This window comes from Sorex araneus, chromosome 4 (assembly GCF_027595985.1).
Source record: "Sorex araneus isolate mSorAra2 chromosome 4, mSorAra2.pri, whole genome shotgun sequence".
In the NCBI taxonomy this organism is placed as follows: domain Eukaryota; kingdom Metazoa; phylum Chordata; class Mammalia; order Eulipotyphla; family Soricidae; genus Sorex; species Sorex araneus.
This window is the reverse complement of record NC_073305.1, coordinates 63219019-63238500: the sequence shown is the minus strand read 5'-3', so window position 1 is coordinate 63238500 and position 19482 is coordinate 63219019. Positions and strand designations below refer to the sequence as shown.

At 43.5% G+C, this 19482-nt stretch overlaps 1 protein-coding gene across 5 annotated transcripts in view; it reads right to left on the bottom strand.

The window, feature by feature from the left end:
• SLC25A26 (solute carrier family 25 member 26) overlaps positions 1–10903 on the bottom strand; it is a 148553-nt gene extending 137650 nt beyond the window's left edge. Inside the window, exons 1-2 of one of the 5 annotated variants that reach the window (XR_008629710.1) lie at positions 10709–10892; positions 592–748 (exon numbers count right to left, since the gene is read on the bottom strand). Coding sequence is in view for 4 of the 5 variants with exons in the window: in XM_055134218.1 (XP_054990193.1) it covers positions 592–748; positions 10709–10741 (190 nt within the window). In the remaining variant the exon portion in view is untranslated. Of the gene's footprint in view, positions 1–591; positions 749–10708 lie in introns of all 5 variants that reach the window. The other 4 variants (XM_055134218.1, XM_055134217.1, XM_055134219.1 and 1 more) reach the window with 4 other exon arrangements.
• Between the last annotated feature and the right edge of the window lie 8579 nt (positions 10904–19482).

The window sequence follows — 19482 nt, the reverse complement described above, 5'->3', positions numbered from 1 at the left end:
GTGGCGATGGAGGGCTGGGCCACATCTAGCAGTGCTCCAGGGGCCATACATGGAGCTGGGGGTTCAAATCAGGATTCCAGCTGTCACTGCCACATGCAAAGCAAGTGAATTATAGCCCGTACTATTTTTCAGCCCCAGCATCAGGACTTCTTTTTGAGGGTTGTGGGTGGAGGCACGGCTGGGCTACACCCACAGTGCTCTGGACTTACTCCTGGCTCAGCACTCGAAGATCACTGCTGCCACTGCTTCAGGGGACCATGTGCAATGCTGGGCTCCGCCCCAGGCCAACCGGTCAGTGCCCTACCCACCGTACAGTCTCTAGCCCCAGCATCAGCACTCTCAAAGACGCAATGTGTGAGAACTGCTGCTCTAAGGCATCGGAAAACTGGAACAAGGCGTTAAGGTCTTTAACTGGAATTTTAACACCAAAATCCAGTTTTAGAAGAGGGCTTGTATTTTTTTCTATTGCAATCAGCTGGAAATCTATAGCACTAGCTGATTCAAAAGTTTAACAAGTTCAGAAAATAAGTTACAACCAATAAGCCATTATCTTTGCTTCATAGCAGTGAGAAAAATCAATACAATTTTTACCATTAGGGAAGGATCCAATAGCAGTAGAAGGGACGCCAGCATATATCCCACGAAAACCACCAGCCTTCTTAAATCCTTGGGGACTCTGCAGCCTGGTTTTAATGGTATCCAGTGGAAATAATATCAAGTCCACACAAACACCTGCTACTCCACCAGCCTTCAAGAAAGGGAAAAAGTGGGAGAGAGAAAAGGTTCAAAAGGTTACAATAAACTGTCAATCCCTGAGAGAAAAAAAAATGCAATAAAATAAGCCTTCTGCCATTGGGGGTAAAGATGTTTTTAAGTAGAGATTTTTAAAAACCTTTGTAAAGATTTTTTTCTTTTCCTGTTCTCATTTTGATTGTGGGACCATGGTTTACAATACTGTCAATCATACTTTCCATGCATACATCCTTGTACCAGCACTCCCCTCCCAGAGAGCCTGCTACCCTCCCCCACGGCCCTCCAATGTCCCCCCAAGACCCCTCCCCTAAGCTCAGTTCTATAGAGAGAATCTCTAGTTCCAATGCCTTTAGCAATTTGTTGTTTCATCACTATGAATCTTTATATCCCACATATGAGACTTTTTTTTTCTATTGTGGAGGTGGTGACACCTACACATATACAGATGAGTAACACTAAACTCCAGAAATTCCACAAAATCATAAATCAATGATAAGTTGATAAAATATTTTCAAGAACTGTGTGTCTTTCTAAAAAAGCAGTCTTTAAAGCATATTTCTCATACTCATCACACTGGCATAATCAAAGAAACTTTCACCAAGATACTTCAGTGAAATAATCATTATTGCATCGTATTTTCAACTGTAGGTTTTAATGATTTGATTTTGGATGCATTTTGATGGTGTGCTGGGGATCAAACCCAGGGCCTCCCAGGGCTGCAAAGCAAACACTGCTCAGAGCCTCTCCCCAGCCCCACCTTTAATACATTAAAAATGTGTTTTTAATACTCTCATGTGGTTTCAAATGTAAACAAGCAAACAGAATTCAGGAAGGGAAAGAATCCAGTCTCCTTCCCTGGTCCTAGTAAGTAACCAAATTTATTCAGTAGTATCGGAGAGCCCGGCAAGCTACCGAGAGTATCCCGCCCTCACAGCAGAGCCTGCCAAGCTACCCGTGGCGAATTCAATATGCCAAAAACAGTAACAACAAGTCTCACAATGGAGACATTACTGGTACCCGCTCAGGCAAATCGAGGAGCAACGGGATGACAGTGATACAGTGATCCTTTCAAAGTAACTTCAGACACAAGCAAATCTGGATACCTTTTCTTTAAAATAAAAGGCATATATGTGCTGCCTTGCACCTAATTGTTTTTTCTCATTTGACTATCTTAGTTGTCCTATATGTCAGACCAAATGTTAAATATTTGTCTTTCAGCTAATTTTAACTAATGAATCTCCTTTTTAAGACCTGCATTTTACAGATTAATAATCCTGATGAACTTAGATCTGTATTTTAAGTTCACATTTAATAATTCCTATTTAAAGGATACATGTAAAGTTCATCCTCTAAGCATATTAATATTGATGTGTTTATTACAAATACGTTAATTTTTATAATTAATAAATTATAAATTTTAATTATAGTTTTTAGATTCAGTGAATAAATGGAGAGGGAAGGAATTACATTTTCCTAGAGGACATTAAAATCTGGCCCCAGTTTATCATCACCCAAAGAAATACCGTATTGCTTCACAGAAGTTACAGTTTCTGTTTACACCTCAAGATTACAGTGAAATCGATATCATATTTTAAAATTGGAGGGGCTAGAGTGATAGCACAGCGGATAAGGTGTTTGCCCTGCACGCGGCCGGCCTGGGTTCGATTCCCAGCATCCTATATGGTCCCCTGAGTACCGCCAGGGGTAATTTCTGAGTGCAGAGCCAGGAGTGACCCCTGTGCATCGCCGGGTGTGACCCAAAAAGCAATAAATAAATAAATAAATAAAATTGGAGAGCAGGGGCTAGACTGATTGCACAGCCAGTAGGACACTTGCCTTGTATGTGGCTAATCCAGATTCAATCACCACCATCATGTATGGTCCCCTGAGCCCATCAGGAGTGCTACTTGAGCACTAAGGCCAGGAACACCACAGGGTATGGATTAAAGTCCACAAAATAAAAAATAGAAATAAAAAATAAATGATTTATGTAAGACGTTAAAAAAAAATACCCAGTATCAGGGCCAAAGAGATAGTACAGTGAGTAGGGTGCCTGCCTTCCATGCGGCCCAACCAAGTTCAATCTCCAACATCCCACGTGGTCCCCCGAGCCTGCCAGAACTGATCCCTCAGTGCAGAGCCAGGAGTAATCCCTGAGTATCATTGGGTGTGGCCGCCCAAGCCACCAAAACTAAAACCAAAAAACCACCCAGTTTTGTTCAAACATTCCAAGTTCAAAACAACGAGCTGGGTGGGGCCCAAGGGGCAGCTCCGAAGCAGAGCACGTTTGCCCGCCAGCACTGCCCCACAGGCTGCAGTGTGATCCCCAGAGTGCCATCTCAGCTGCACTGAGACCAGTGCATGGCACCCCAGTCACCACAGAGACAAAACGGGGAAACAGTTAAAAGCTCTGTCGAGGGCCAGAGCAATAGGGTAGTGGGTAGGACAGACGGTAGATCGTTCACCTTGCATGTGAACGACCCAGGTTCAATCCCCAGCATCTCATATGGTCCCCAAACCACCACAGGAGTAATTCCTGAGTGCAGAGCCAGGAGTAACCCCTGAGCATCACTAGGTGGGACCCAAAAAGACAAAAATTGAAAATTACAGAGCTTTTAATTTTTCATTCTGTGGATTTCCAACAAGCTCAGGGGGGGACACAGCAGATTTCCTACTAACTCTCTACTCTACCGAGGCTCCTACAAGCCCATTACAGGAGTTTACTGCCAAAATGAAATTACTGAGAGCAATCCAAATGTGCCAATTTTTTGGTTAATAAGGTCAATTATTAAAACCGGTTTGCATTAGAAATATCCCCATAAACCTTGCACGCAACTGAATGGCGGATCTTCGACAACAGTCACTCAAAGGTCACGAAGGTCTCCTCCACCATAATGCCAGAAGTATCACAACCAGAGCACCACGCTAAGGCAGCAAAAACCCCACATGGCCAGGAGAGAATGCCCACCCAGGATTTCCACCTGGAGAGCTTAGTGGCCTTTCCTAAGCCACAGGAAAGATTCAAAAGTAATGCAGCCATTGTTTTTAAGTCAACCCTCTCAACACTTTTCTCACTTTTGTGAAAAGATTTTATAAAAATTTCAGCATGAAAATAAAATCTTTTGCCTGTTTTCATTTCTCAAAGCACAAAGAGAAGTAAATTCATTGTGAGAATGTCTTGTTATGCCTGGATTCTTATCAAAATTCACTCTGATTTTTTCTTTAATCTTAGGAGAGGGCTCAGAGAGATGCTTCCCAGGACTGTTAAATTTTAATCAATAAGGTAATTACTCTTTTAATCTATGTGACTACTTTGCATGCATTGATTTTTTTTAACCATTCTTTCATCAGGATTCTTACCTCGTGAGAATGAAATGACCGAATTCAATCTACTTACACAGTAAAACATGAATCAAAAGTTACTAATTGCTTCTGTGGAGCTCAAACTTCTCTGACTCAAGTATCATTAAAATTCATGAGGCTTTTGGAAAACTAAAAAATGTGCAAAAACAGAGTCACATGGCAGCAACACATTTAAGAGTTAAACAAAAATTTTAAGCAGGTATGTAATTTCTGCATCAGTACTACATAGAAAAAAAAGATTGACAGTATTACTCGAACATAACTATAATATTCGAATGAACTAAATCAATTATATCCTTATATCCTACCAAATTCTTTTTATTTGCTCTGAGAAATTTGTTTTACATATGGTCATTTATCGAAAGTTTATCAAGCAAATGACTAATTTCTAGATGATGGTAGCTTGCACTGAAAATTGCAAGGACATGGGGCCAAAGTATACGACAGCCTTTCACTTGCCTTTCGCATTGGCTGTCCCAGGTTTGATCCCCAGCACCCTGCCTATAGTGATCCCTGAGTAAGCCTTGAATCCCACCAGGTGTACCTCTCCCCTACTTTCCCCCCAAAAAAGGAAGAAAGAAAACTGCAAAACTATGTAAATCCCAAATGAATAGAACTTAACCCAGATGAAACAGTAAACCTTACTAAAGTGTAACAAGAGGCTGGTACTTTGGTATTATATGAATGAAATACACCTCTCTATCATAATTTAACCAGTGATAAAAATGCTAATAGCTGGGGGCTGGAGCGATAGCACAGTGGGTAGGGCGTTTGCCTTGCAGGCAATCGACCCAGGTTCAACTCCCAGCATCCCATATGGTCCCCTGAGCACCGCCAGGAGTAATTCCTGAGTGCAAAGCCAGGAGTAACCCCTGTGCATCGCTAGGTGTGACCCAAAAAGTAAAAAACAAAAAATAACAACAACAACAACAAAATGCTAGTAGCCCTATGAGGAAGAATCTCACCAGTGCTTTGAAATTACTATGCAAATTTTTAAAAGCAAGAATACAGGACCAGAGCAATAGTACAGCGGGCAGGGGCTTGCTTTACATACAGACAACCCGGGTTTAATCCCCAGCATCCCATATAGTCCCTCATGCACTGCCACAAGTAATTCCTCAGTGCAGAGCCAGGACTAACCGCTGAGCACTGCTAGGTGTGACCCAACACAAACAAAAAAAGGGGCAAGATTACATGCAATAAAATGTTTTTCAAAAGGTAGCCGACTCAACAATAGGGGAAAAATTACTGATGCTCAACCAGAGAATAAAACCAAACCATTTGTCTAATTTACCCCAAGAAAATCAACACAGTTCAAACAGCAGCTAACATCCACCCAAAACATTAATAAGGCTTCTCTGGGGAGCATTCCTTCTTGACATTCTCAGGTTCTCTAAAAAGGAGCCCGCAGTGGGTAATCACCTCATCAGAAAACTGCTGCTTCTGCTTTCTGCAGTGTCTTCTTCCCTGTTTATCCATCCCCCCTGCAGTGATCCTTGCCCCCACTGTACTTATCATAAAAACTTCCTCAAATAGGATTTTTATCTTACCATTTTCCAGCCTATACACCTTTCAAATATGCCCAGAGCTCAAAAGGTAATGGGGGGGAGGGGAGTAGAACTTCTAGACCAGCCTATCCCTACACCCGCCACACCCACCAACTGCACTTCGCTTCTTAGCTTCTTAGCCTCTCCTTTCCTCCAACTCATCTCATTTCCCTCATTTCTAGGACTTTATACACAGGCTCCTTCCGCAGGAGCCTAGATTTAGATTTCTCTACTTACTTATACACTAATCTTAATTTTAATTCTGTAACTGAGTACGTGGCTATTTGTTTAACATCTGTGTGTTTGTTCACCTAGGTGTTTCCTGCACCAGTACACAGCAGGCACTTAATCATGCAGGCATTCATTTTTTTAACTTAAAAATGCATGAATTAGGGACCCACAAAACAGAGGGTAGGGAGCTTGCCTTGCATACAGCCAACCTCACATCCCATATGGAGCTATTCCAAATCTCTTATTACTTTTGCTATTATTACTGCATATATTATTCCAATTGTTACATAATATTCTGATACACCAATATTTAAGAACTTCCAAAAGACTGAAGAGTACATACACATACTAAATTCATGTAACACCTAAGACCAAGAGTTCAGAGAGACAGTAAAATAGGTAAGGTGCTTGCCCTGCATGAGGTTGACCTGCTTTATCCCCAGCACCTATTATGGTCAGTTCCTCAAGCACCACCAAGAGTGATCCCTAAAAAGAGTCTGGAGTGAGCCCTGAGTACTGCCAGGTATGGCCCAAAAAAACAAAAATAAGTAAAATAAAACCTAATAATTGGGGCTGGAGCGATAGCACAGCAGGTAGGGCGTTTGCCTTGCACTCAGCCCACCCGAGTTCAATTCCCAGCACCCCATATGGTCCCCCGAGCACCACCAGGAGTAACCACTGTGCATTGCTGGGTGTGACCCAAAAAGGAAAAGAAAAAAACCCTAATAATTAATTCATACATGAAGCCTGTAAAGTCTTTTACTAGTAGTCACAACTTGAAAGCTTCACAAAATTCTGTTTTTTGGACTTACTCATCATACAGTAATACTTGGCAAGAACAATCCAGCATCAAGTTCAAAAGCTTAAAGAGAGGGGGTCATAGTGATAGTACAGTGGGCAGGGCACTTGCCTGCATGTTCAATCCCCAGCAACCCATATGGTCCCCAGAGCTTGCCGGGAGCACTTCCTGAGTGCAGAGCAAGGAGTAATTCCTGAGCACCACAGGTGTGGCAAAACAACAGCAGCAGCAATGTAAAGAGAGGGGCTGAAGCATTAGTACAGCACATAAGGCCCTTGTCTCACATGCAGCTGATCAGAGTTCTATCCCAGGCACCACATCTGGTGCCCAACACATGGCCAGGAGTGATCCCTGAGCACAGAGCCAGGAGTTTAAGCCCTGAGAACCGCTGGGTGTGGCCCCAAAACAAAAGCATCCTGAAGACTCTCCCCTTGATCAACTCGACAGGCCTCCACTCCTCATGCGGCTGTCGGAAGGAAACACTGACACGGGCACTACATGCCAGGCACTGCCCTCCAGAGCCAACTTCTTATTTAACCCTCAACATCCCAGCAGTCAGGCCTCTCTCCCTCTTCCCCTCATGCACGCAGCCACTCCAAGGGTTGGGCATTGTTAGAACTTCCTAGGCAGCATCAGACTTCCCCAGACTCCCCTTACCTCGACGTACAGCCACTCCATGTCCAGACCACTTCTATAAACCCTTCTAATGGCTTCCGTTATGCTTCAAATAAAATTCAAATTCATTTCTGGGTATTTGTTTTGGGGCCACACTCAGCTGTGCTCAGGGGACCATCTGAGGTGCTGGGGATCAAACCTGGGTCAGCCACAGGCAAGGCAAGCGCCCTACACACAGGGGCATCTCTCTGACCCTCTAAACTCCAAATTCCTTATGGCCCACAGAGACACCTCAGCCGCTGCTCTCTCTGAACTCATCCACACACTAGACCCCACTTACATTTAAAGCCTTTTCCACCTGAGGGTTTTCTCCCTTTGAACCTTCCCCAGAGTTCAGCAAAATGCTTTGTTCCTTCCCATCTTTTTCGGTCTTAGTTTTAATGACACTTTCTCAGAGCATTGCTGGGAGCAAACCTGGGTTTGATCAATCAATTAAAGTAGGCTGTAAGGGCTAGGGAGTGTAGAGGGTTAAGGTATTTACTTGCATGCAGCTGAACTCTGTTGAAGCCCCAGGACCAGGAGTAAGGGCCAGGACTAAGGCCTGATTAGCACCACCAGGTGTGGCCTGAAAACCAAAAAATAAAAACACCCCAGAGTCTCTTACCTTGATCAACTCTCCAGCCTTCCACTCCTTGTGAAGCGATAGGAAGGGAGTGCCAACACATGTACTAGCATGCCAGACATGACCACCAAACAAAGAGTCGGGAGTAAGCAATTCCTGAGCAACATTGGGTCCAAATCCTCCCACCCCTCAAAAGTAGGTAGCTAGTAGTAGTATTCTATTCTCTTTAGTTCATTTCTTTGATAGTACTTATCATAGATGGGTTTGGTTTACAAGGCTTTATCAAGGTTTTCAGTGAGCAAAGTACATAAAGATAAATCATGAGTTAAATGAATAAAATGATTTGTCTTTGCATACAATAAAATACAACTTCCCAGGTCAGAGAGACAGTACAGTGGGCAGGGCACTTGCCTTGACACAGCTGATCTGAATTTAATTCCTAGCACCCCATATGATTTCCCCAAATCCTGCCATGAATGATTCCTGAGCACTGCCAGGAATGGTGAAGAAAAATAAAAGTTCCTTGAAATTCTACTCATTGATCATGATTTTTTTTTTTTTTTTTTTGCTTTTGGGTCACACCTGATGATGCACAGGGGTTACTCCTACTCCTGGCTTCTGCACTCAGGAATCACTCCTGGCGGTGCTCAAGGGACCATATGGGATGCTGAGAATCAAACCCAGGTCGGCCATGTGCAAGGCAAACACCCTACCTGCTGTGCTATGGCTCCAGCCCCATGATCTTGATTTTTTCCTCTAAAATACATAGAAAAAATTACACTTTCTTGCATGAACGCCAAATCTTAATAAAAATTTAAAATTCTTGGGTCAGAGAGATAGTACCAAGGTAAGCTGCTTAACTTGCACATGGCTGACCCAAGTTCCATCCCCAGCACCCCATTATGGTTCCCCAGTCCCCACCAGGAGTGATCCAAGAGTGCAGCACAGGATTAAGGCCCGAGTACAACTTGATGTAGCCCGAAAACAAACACAGGGAACAAAGAATGTAAACTAGTATTCTTTTTGCATGTACGAGCTCTGGGCACATGAACATAAATACACACACACACACACACACACACAGACCCTCTCCCCACCATTTTTTTAACTCGAGTGTGCACACATACACACATCCTACTATTCTTTTATTAACTCTTACACTCACCTGTTCTTAGCAAATGCATCTGGTATTTCAGAGACTGGCAAGGAGCAAGTAAGTGGACAGAATTCCATGTAACACTGACTGTATCACTGTATATCACTGTCATCCCGTTGCTCATCGATTTGCTCGAGCGGGCACCAGTAACATCTCCACTGTGAGACTTGTTGTTACTGTTTTTGGCATATCGAATACGCCATGGGTAGTCTGCCAGGATCTGCCAGGCGGGCGAGATACTCTCGATAGCTTGCTGGACTCTCCGAGAGGGGCAGAAGAATCCAACCCAAGTCGGCTGCATGCAAGGAGAACGCCCTACCGCTGTGCTATCACTCCAGCCCAACACTGACTGGATGTAACAATACTCTACAACCCTTAGAAATATTTAATAGACCTCACCTGTGTGGGTCTGGTCAATTTACCTAACCTCTTTGTACCTCAATTCCCTCAACTGGAAAATCAAGATAAGACTTTAACTTGGACAGTATTAAATGACTAAATGAGAAATCTATTTAAGGGAAAGAGAGAGAGAAAATAAAAAACCTCCTTTCTTCTGGGACAGGAATGTTGTTAGAATCCCCCAACCACACACACAAAAAAAAAGAAGAAACATGAGCATTTGTACCTCTAAAATCTAACTCAGAAAAGTTTCAACAATTCTAGGTTTAAAACCATTAGTCCATATTTCTGGTTAAGGTTATACTTTTCCCTACTTATACTCTGAATTAGTAGCCCACAATGTTTGCCCTAACATACTTCTATGTTAGGATAAAATATTTCACTGTTGTCTCTCGACAAACTGAGCTAAAGAAGCAAGTCTGCTCTTGTTCATTAAATTATACCCAACACCTGCAACAAACATTTGACAATTTAATTAAATTCCTCTGGGGGTGGGAGAGGGGGCGCTCCGGAGATGACTTAAGGGCTTTGCACCCTGGAGCTACCCCCCAGAACAGCACCACGTGACTCCAGATGCACTGAAATAGTGGCTGTCAACCTGACCTGGTCACTACTGCGTGTGGTAAGCCCTAGTGGGCTATAACAAAGTTTATTCAATGATTTTTTTTTTTTGCACTGGGGGCTTCTTTTGGCTTTTGGTGTTAACCAGTGTTGATTCTCGTCGCTTTCGAAGGAATTACAGGGAGACTGCCTCCACAGCACATCTATGCAGGAAGGCTAGACTACCTGGAGGCAGTTACATATAGATTGAACCAATGAATGAATGTCCTTTCCCGGGGCAGGAAAAGAAGAAAAAGAATCATACAGCAAAACCACAACTTCAGTCTCGCACAGGAGGGGGTGTGAGCGATCGGCGTAAGCACTTTTTTGCTGGATCGCATGATTCTTTAATTCCAAATCTCGGGGGTGGGGGACGGTAACGTAATTAAAGTGTTTTTTTTCCTTCCGTGAATCAGCAAACGAAAAGCTATGACGGAGCACCCAGACTGCTCGCTGCCTCCTCGGGGTAGAAACTGCGGGACGGAACCGAAGTCCAGCGGTCCCAGGAGCGACCCAGCGGCTGCCCCCGACCCGTCTCCCAGTGACCCGAAGACACCTCAGCGCGCAAAACCAGCAGGAAGAGCTAAGGCGGCAGGGCACCGCGGCCCCCGCCCCGCACTCACCAGCAGCGAGGCGGTCAGGCCAGGCCGATCCATAGCCCGCGGGTTCCGTCCACCTACGACTGCAGGGCGAGCACGAGAGGGTCACGGCACCGGGCACAGGGCGCCGCCATCTTGGGGCGGGGCCTGCAGGGCCACTTCCGCGTCACGTGACCTCCGACCCACAACAACTCCACGTGCGACCGGGGCGGCGGGGCAGCCAGAGGCTCAGTAGGAGGAGCCAGGAGAGCGGCTGGAGCCAAGTCTCGCGACGCTTCCCCAGTCTCAAGTCAACCTTGAGACGACTCGGTGAGGGAAATCTCGCGAGCGGATGAGCCGTCCGCTGGCCGGAACGTGCGCTGCCCGGCGCCGAGGGTACCGCGGGTCGGGGGCGTCTGCTGTCTCCCGCACCCGGGGCCCGGTGACGGTGTCACCGGTCTTGCTTTGGTCTCATCTCTTGATTTTGACCTGTCCGTAGTTTGATTTTTCCAAAGAACTATCAGATTAAAGATGTAGAGATACAAATAAGGACGTAGAAAAAAAACCTGAAAACGTTTTCTTGTTCCAGCTGAAGTTAGCGTTCGCTTCTACTGGCAGTTGCTGAACCTCCAACTTTGGTTGCAGTTTATTCTCTGGTTCTCTATGCTAGCAGTATGCTCACTTCGCAGCTCTCTGTAACTACTTAGTAAAAGGCTTAGAGTAGACTGCCTTTACATTTATCAAGCACCATCTAACTATATATAATGTGTGTGTGCACGTATATACCAGCCAACTACATCTCCGTGCTAAGTGATTGACAGACTTTCCTCATTTAATACAACCAACTTGTAAAGTAAGCACCATTACCATCTTCCTGAGGATCCAGGTGCTCCAAAATGTTCATTTCCACTTCAAAATTTCAGAGAACATAGCAGAACCAGGCCTGATATTTTACTTAATGCTCTCTGCATCTTTCTTCAAAGTCCTTGCGTGCAAAGTTTTGTTTGTTTTTTTCAATCTAATATACTACTGCTAGAATCTTTCTTCTTTTCTAGAGAAAGTGATATAAAAATGACAGGATACCTTTAAGGTTTCAGATGCTAAGCAATAACTACTAGATTTGGACAAAACTTGAAGATTGAGTTTCCTTCCTTGTGAGGATAATAATAGCAACTCATTCATTTGGCACTCTTACATACAAGTATGGAAATGGCAAGTTCTTAGTTTCTAGCTTATAAGAGCTATACTCTGAAGATTATAATGTCACTTCTGTGCTTTATGACTTCCTGTTACTGTCCACGTCAACCAAATTTATTTTGTTTTTAGGCCATACTGGTGGTACTCAGATATTACTCCTTGCCCTGTGCTCAGGGAATCAGTCCTAACATGCTAAGGGAACGATATGCGGTACCAGGGATAAAACCTGGGAGGGCCACATGCAGGCAAAAGACTTTCCTCATTTACTACAACCAACTTGTCAAGTATGTATCAACTGCTGTGTTTGCTTCTTCTAAAAATTTAAATGCATCGGGCTGGAGAGATAGCACAGCGGGTAGGGCGTTTGCCTTGCACACGGCCGACCCGGGTTCAAATCCCAGCATCCCATATGGTCCCCTGAGCCCGCCAGGTGTGATTCCTGAGTGCATGAGCCAGGAGTGACCCCTGTGCATCGCCGGGTGTGACCCAAAAAAGCAAAAAAAAAAAAAAAAAAAAAAGAATTTAAATGCATCTTTATTGTGAGTGGAAGGACATGGAAGAAGAAGAAAATAAACAAGCACTCAGAGTATGATGGGGCAAATCCAAAGGTGCTCAGGGCTCACTTCTGAAAGTGGCTCCGTGGGCCTTCTGGAGTGCAGAGGACTGAACCAGAGATCGCGGCATGCAAGGCAAGCACCTTAACCCCTATCATGTCTCTCTCAGCCCCAGGAGTATTTCTTCTCTGTCTTCTTCCTGACTCAACCCATTTCTCTAGAAGAGCCTGTCCTCTGCCTCTCTTCCCTCATCTGGACCTTTGGTAATGCACCTTCCACCCCTCCTACCACCACTGTGAGTCCTAGCTGCCCTTTTGCCTTATTGATTTTCTAACATTGATCACAGCTCTCTTCCAAATCATTTGCATGCCCTCTATATGCTCTAGAATTATGACAAATGAGAAGATAGTCTAATTTTAGTAAACATATACATCTTAGTTATCTATTACTGCATGACACACTAACAACTCAGGGCCGCTTGCAACAACAAACATCTTGGAGTTTCTGTGGGTCTGAAATGTGGACATAATTTATCTAGGTAGTGCAGGCGAGGTGCCTCTTGGAGACTAGTTCTGCTGTCAGCAAGGGATGGGTCTCCTCAGAAGTCTCAAGGGGGGGGAGGATCCAATTCTGAGTTTATTTCTAGTGAGGCAGGGTTCCATTCCTCATAAAATATGAGGCAGACTGCAGTTCTAATTTCCTGTGTGTTGACAAAGGCATTTCTTACTCCAATGTCACATTGACCTTTCCATGTGGGAGCTTGCAAAATGGCCTCCAGCTTCCATGAGTGTGAGCAAGAATAAAGTAGGAGTGTTTTGTAGCTTAATCTTTAAGGAGACTTGCTATCACTTCCCATCACACACAGATCATAATACTAGAGCAGGCCTGAAAGGTAACAGGAATCATTGGTGAAAATCTTAGCGGAATATGAACTTAGAAATACTCAGGCGTAGACCAGAAAAAGGCATTTGCCTTGCATGCAGTCCACTTATGGTCCCTGAGCATAGAACCTAAGTCCTGAACACCACCAGGTGTGGCCCCTAAACCAAATAGCAACTACAAAAACAAAAACCATGGAGAAATTTAATAGTATGACTATTTATCCTTGGGAACATAAAAAATGATTTTTCCTGGGACTAGAGAGATAATACAGCAGGGAGGGCTTTTGCCTTGCATGCAGCCAACCAGGGCTCTATCTTCAGCACCACATATGATCTCCAGAGAACCACCATATGTGATCCCTGAGCACAGAGCCAGAAGTAAGCCCTGACCACTGACAGATGTGGTCTGAAAAAATAAAGAAATATGTGTTTCCCTGTTTTCCTTTTTCTCTGCTGGGCATTTCTAATTTATTACTACCACAATGATTTTTTGATCATTAAATCATTTGTTGTTGACCTAGCTCTATCTGACAAGCTATCAACTAAAGCTAGGACAACAGCAAATAATTTGTATTGCTTAACTTCTTAACCCTCTCTATGAGTCCCCACACCAGGCTGTCTTCACTGAGGTACCCTTTGAGGTATTGTTGATCTAACAAAGATCAACAATATGTTGGGTGGAGAAATTATTCTAAAGTCTTATATTTTGTGCACTGAGTCCCCATCAGTGTGGCATGACTGTTACATTGAAATACAGCACTGAAGTGCCCTTGCTATGATTGCTCCACCCTGTTGAAGTGACAACTGATAATTAAGGTCACCCTGTGATATCTAACCCCGATGATAATGACAGTAAATGATCGTTCTCAGCCATTAACCATTGTTATATTCAAGGACAAACCAAGCTATATATCTGCAATATATACAATAATGGCAAAATCTAAATGGCTGTGATCTTCCTATTATGCCACCATTAATTAGGTCTTTTGACTAAGTCCAAGTAAGAATATTATCTTCTTCAAGTGAATTTCATTAATTTTTAGTTAGCATATGTAAGTATTCCTGTGCTTAGCAGGTCCAAGAATACACCTATTGTGATGTACACAATTTTTTTGCATATGGTGCTCAAGAGACCATGCTATAATGGGGATTGAACCCAGCACTCCCACATACAAAGCCTGTACTCCATTTCTTTATGCCATCTTCACTTAATTACACTTAATCTTTCACTGTAAACATCATGTTTCCACAAAACATAGAACCTAGATAAGAAGTCAGCCTCTTGTCCAATGTATTTATCCTTGATGCCCAACCCTTTACCTAATCCTTCGGAGACACACTTTCTTCTCTCCTTTTTATCTGCAGAACACTTCAGGTGACACCTTCAAAATCATAACCGAATGACTGAACCAATTGTAAGAATCTTATCTTGGGCCAGGGAGAAAGCCCAAAGAACTGGTGCACATGCTTTCCTTAAGAGAGACCCAAACTCAGTCCCCAGCACCAGTAGTTTACTGGGTACTGTGCTGCTACTATCCCCTAAACACTGCTAAATCCAAGACAAAAAACTTCTTATAGTACCATAGCCCAATCTGACATCTCGGCATGAGTGAAAGAAATTGCAATCACCCTATGTTATATCCTATGTACACATCTCTTTCCCTGTCTGCATTCTAGCTTAACCCAAACTGTCACCTTATGATTTAGCTATTGCAACCAAACCTGGACTCCTGGTTTCCGAAAGGAAACAATAAAAGCAAAAAGAAAGCCATTTCCATTTTGGAAGACAGTTTGGCAGCTTCTTACAAGGTTACACATGTGATCTAGAGATGATGCTCCTTGGTATTTTATCAAATAAACATAATTGATGTCCACACAAAAACCTGCACATGGGACCATAGATGTAGTACATGAATTAATGCACTGGCCTTATACCCAGCTGACACCAGTTCAATTCTTGGAACACTGTGTATGGTCCCCTGAGCACTGCAAGGAGTAATTCCTGAGAAAAAAAGCCACGACTAAGCCCTGAGCAGTGCTGGTATTTATAATTACCCAAACTTGGACACAACCAAAATGTTCTTCAATAGATGAGTGGTTAATAAATGGTGGCACATTCAGACAATGAAATAATTTCTCAGGGCTGGAGCGATAGCACAGTGGGTAGGGCATTTGCCTTGCATGTGGTCGACCCAGGTTCGATTCCCAGCATCCCATATAGTCCCCTGTGCACCACCAGGGGTAATTCCTGAGTGCAGAGCCAGGAGTAACCCCTGTGCATTGCCAGGTGTGACTTCCCAAAAAAAAAAAAAAAAAAAAGAAAAAAGAAAAAGGAAGAAATAATTTCTCTCGAAAAGAAATGGAGAAGTCTAGGTATGCAGTTTAACTGTAGAGTGCTTGCCTTGCATGTATGAGGCATGATTTTGATCCCTGGCATTGCTAAAATAAAGGAGGACAAGAGAGAAAATGAAATTTATATGACTAAATTAAAAGTAAATCTGAAAAAGGCTTTAAACAGTTTCAACTATATGACATTATAAATAAGACAGAACTATAGGGATGGTAAAAAGATTAGTGGCTGCCACAAGTTAAGGGAAAAAATAAAAAGTCAGGGCATAGATAATTTTAAGGAAACTTAACTATTTTGCATCATGCTATCATGATGGACACATCTGTCAAGACAAAATTACCCCAGACCTATTTCCCTGGGATAAACCATGGATTTTGGATGATACTGATGTTTCATCATAGGTTTTTATCAATTGTATCAAATGTGCCACTCTAGTAGGGGTGAGAGTGAAACAGAGATGAGGGTAATCTCCGTTTGGGGGAGATAATCTCCCTCCGGTGGGGGGTGTTGATGGTCAAGGAGTCTGTGGGGGACAGGACTTGGGTTCTTGGCAGTATTTTATAGGAACTCTGTGCTTTCTGTTCCATTTTTCCATGAACCTAAAACTGCTCTACAAAATCTTAAAATTTAAAAAAGAAATTGTATTATGTCTTTGACTGGAGTCAAAGTAGAGTGTTTGCCTTGCACGCGGCTGACCCGGGTTCGATTACTCTGTCCCTCTTGGAGAGCCCGGCAAGCTATCGAGAGTATTCCGCCCACATGGCAGAGCCTGGCAAACTCCTTGTGGCGTATTCAATATTCCAAAAACAGTAACAAGCCTCACAATGGAGACGTTACTGGTGCCCACTCGAGCAAATTGGTGAACAATGGGACCACAGTGCTACAGCGCAGTGCTGCTATTCCTTGAGAATTTCAATGATGAAATCATCTAGTCAAGTTCTGCCCTATTAGAAGGTAGGGAGTGAAGAAAGTGGAACGGAGGGAGAGAGAGGGGGAGAAGGAAAAGAGGGAAAGCAAGATAATTAAAAAAAGAAAGACAGTTGTCTTTGAGAATTTTTCTGCAACCCAAATGTTCACCAGCAAATAAATGGATTTTTAAAACCAGGTATATTGAAAACATAATAGAAGAGTGCTTTTTTTAAAAAAGCAATTAAAGGAGAGCCATAGCAATAGTACAGCACGTAGGGTGCTTGCCTTGCACACAGCTGACCAGGGATTGATCCCAACACCCCGTATGGTCCCCCAGCACCAACAGGAGTGATTCCTGAGTGCTGAACCAGGAGTAAACCCTGAACACAGCTGGGTGTGACCCGAAACCAAAAAATAGAGAAAAAAAAATTTAAGCAACAATGGGCCAGGGAGATAGCTCAAAAGAGCCGAATGCACACTTCTATGCCTCAGGCCCCAAGTGTGTCCCTGACACCACATGGTCTCCCCAGCACTGTGTGGTACCCTGGTGGCCCCCAGCACCACCAAGCAGAGACCCAACCAGCTGTAGTAAATTCTGGGCTCCTAAACTAAAACTAAGAGTAGCTCCTTGGCTTTTACACTAGAAAGACCCTTATTTAAAAAAAAAAAAAAAGAAGAAGAACAAAATTTTCAGAGCCAGAGCAATAGTACAATGGATAGGGCATTTATCTTGCATATGGCTACCTGGGTTCCATCCCCAGCACCCCATAATGGACATTCTCAGGTTGGGGAGATAGTGCAAGTAAGATGCTTGCCTTGTATGTGGTTTACCTGGACTTGATCCCTGACACTGACATGGTTCTGCAAGCAGTGCCAGGAATGATCTCTGAGCACAAAGCCAGGAGTAAGCCCTGAGCACTCCTGATCCTGTAACTTGTGTTACATCAGAGTTGCAAGAGGGGGGAAGGAAGGGAGACAGTAATAAGTGCTCTGGCTGTCACATAAGATTCCCCAATAGTTCATTGATCTGGAAAACTTTCTAGGAATAATAGGTTTTACTTTAGAATTCCATTTACCACACCCCCTGCTGCAATTTTATACCATCTTCATTGCAAAACTTAATCAAAAGTTCTGTGGCACTCTGGTCTTTTTACTTATTACCTACCTTCTATCAGGCAAACAGCAGACCTCCATTCGAAAAGGCACGCCCTTTATTCTTCTGAGCCACCAGCCTGTGTCCTAAATGAACGTGTGAGGTTTAATGCCAGAGGCAAAACAAGAACTGCCTTGATCTGTTCCCAGCTGACGCCACCCTGAGTTCAAAGACTCTCTTGAAAAAGGTGAGCTGCCAGGTTCAACAGAACCGGGAATGGGTGACCTCTCCCCATGGCCCCCTGTTTCTGGCAACTTGGCAGTCATGCCCACAATCCACTTCTGGCTGGCACCAGATTGTCTCATCAACCGCCATCATCCGGAGACTCACTGTCTTTCTCTCTCTCAGAATAGAGCATAAAACGACTTGCCATAGCCATGCCGCTGGACTCTGCGCCAGGCTGCTTCATTTGGGGTACCCCAGAGGGTAACAGGTAAGGCCCCTCCCCGACCCAAGGGATCCTGCCCCCACAGCCAAAAACCTCCAGAACTCAACTGCCACCAGAACTCAACTGCCATCATGCTCACAGCCGCTCTCCACACACTCTTGCCCAGTCTCACCCACTTGTAAACCTTTTCCTGGACCACGCAGCTGCATCTCATACCTCACATCACTCATACTCGAGAGTAGTGACCATATTTGATGGGGTTTAAAGCAGAAGGCAACCAATCTTAGAGGGAAATATATTTCTACATACACACATACACACACACACACACACACACACATATATATATATATATATATATAAGTACACAAGGATCAATTTTAACAACACATTAGTAATCTCTTACAGAAGGGCTTAATGGCCCCTGGGTGAAATACAGCAATCTTCATACACTTGGTACTGGAAAAACTGGATAGCTACCTGCAAAAAAATGAACTCTGACCTCTGTCTAATGCCAGGCACAAAAGTCAGATCACAGTGGATTAAAGACCTCAATATCAGACATGAATCCATAAGGTACATAGAGGAAAACGTAGCCAGAACTCTCCATGACATTGAAGATAAAGATGAAACAGCACTAACCATGCAAGTGGAAGCAAACATAAACAAATGGGACTACATCAAATTAAGAAACTTCTGCACTTCAAAAGAAACAGTGACCAAGACAAAGAGCCCACACAATGGGAAAGAATATTTACCCAATGCCCATCTGATAAGGGATTAATATCCAGGATATACAAAACACTAGTAGAATTGTGCAAGAAAAAACCCTCCAACCCCATCAAAAAATGAGGAGAAGAAGTGAACAGAAGGTTCCTCAAAAAAGAAATACAAATGGTCAAAAGACACATGAAAAAATTCTCCACATTGCTCGTCATCAGGGAGATGCAAATCAAACAACAATGAGATATCATCTCACACCACAGAGACTGGCACACATTCAAAAGAACAAACACAACCAGTGCTGACGTGGATGTGGGGGGAAAAGGGACACTCTTTCATTGTTGGTGGGAATGCCCACTGGTCCAGCCTTTCTGGAAAACAATATGGACAGTCCTTCAAAAACTAGAAATCGAGCTTCCATATGACCTCACAATACCACTTCCGGGAGTATATACCGAGGATGCAAAAAAAGCACAGTAGAAATGACATCTGTACCTATATATTCATTGCAGCACTGTTCACAATAACCAAAATCTGGAAACAATCCAAGTACCCTAGAACAGATGACTGGTTAAAGAAACTTTGGAACATCTAAACAATGAAATACTATGCAGCTGTTAGGGGAAATGAAGTCATGAAATTTTCTTATAAATGGATAGACATG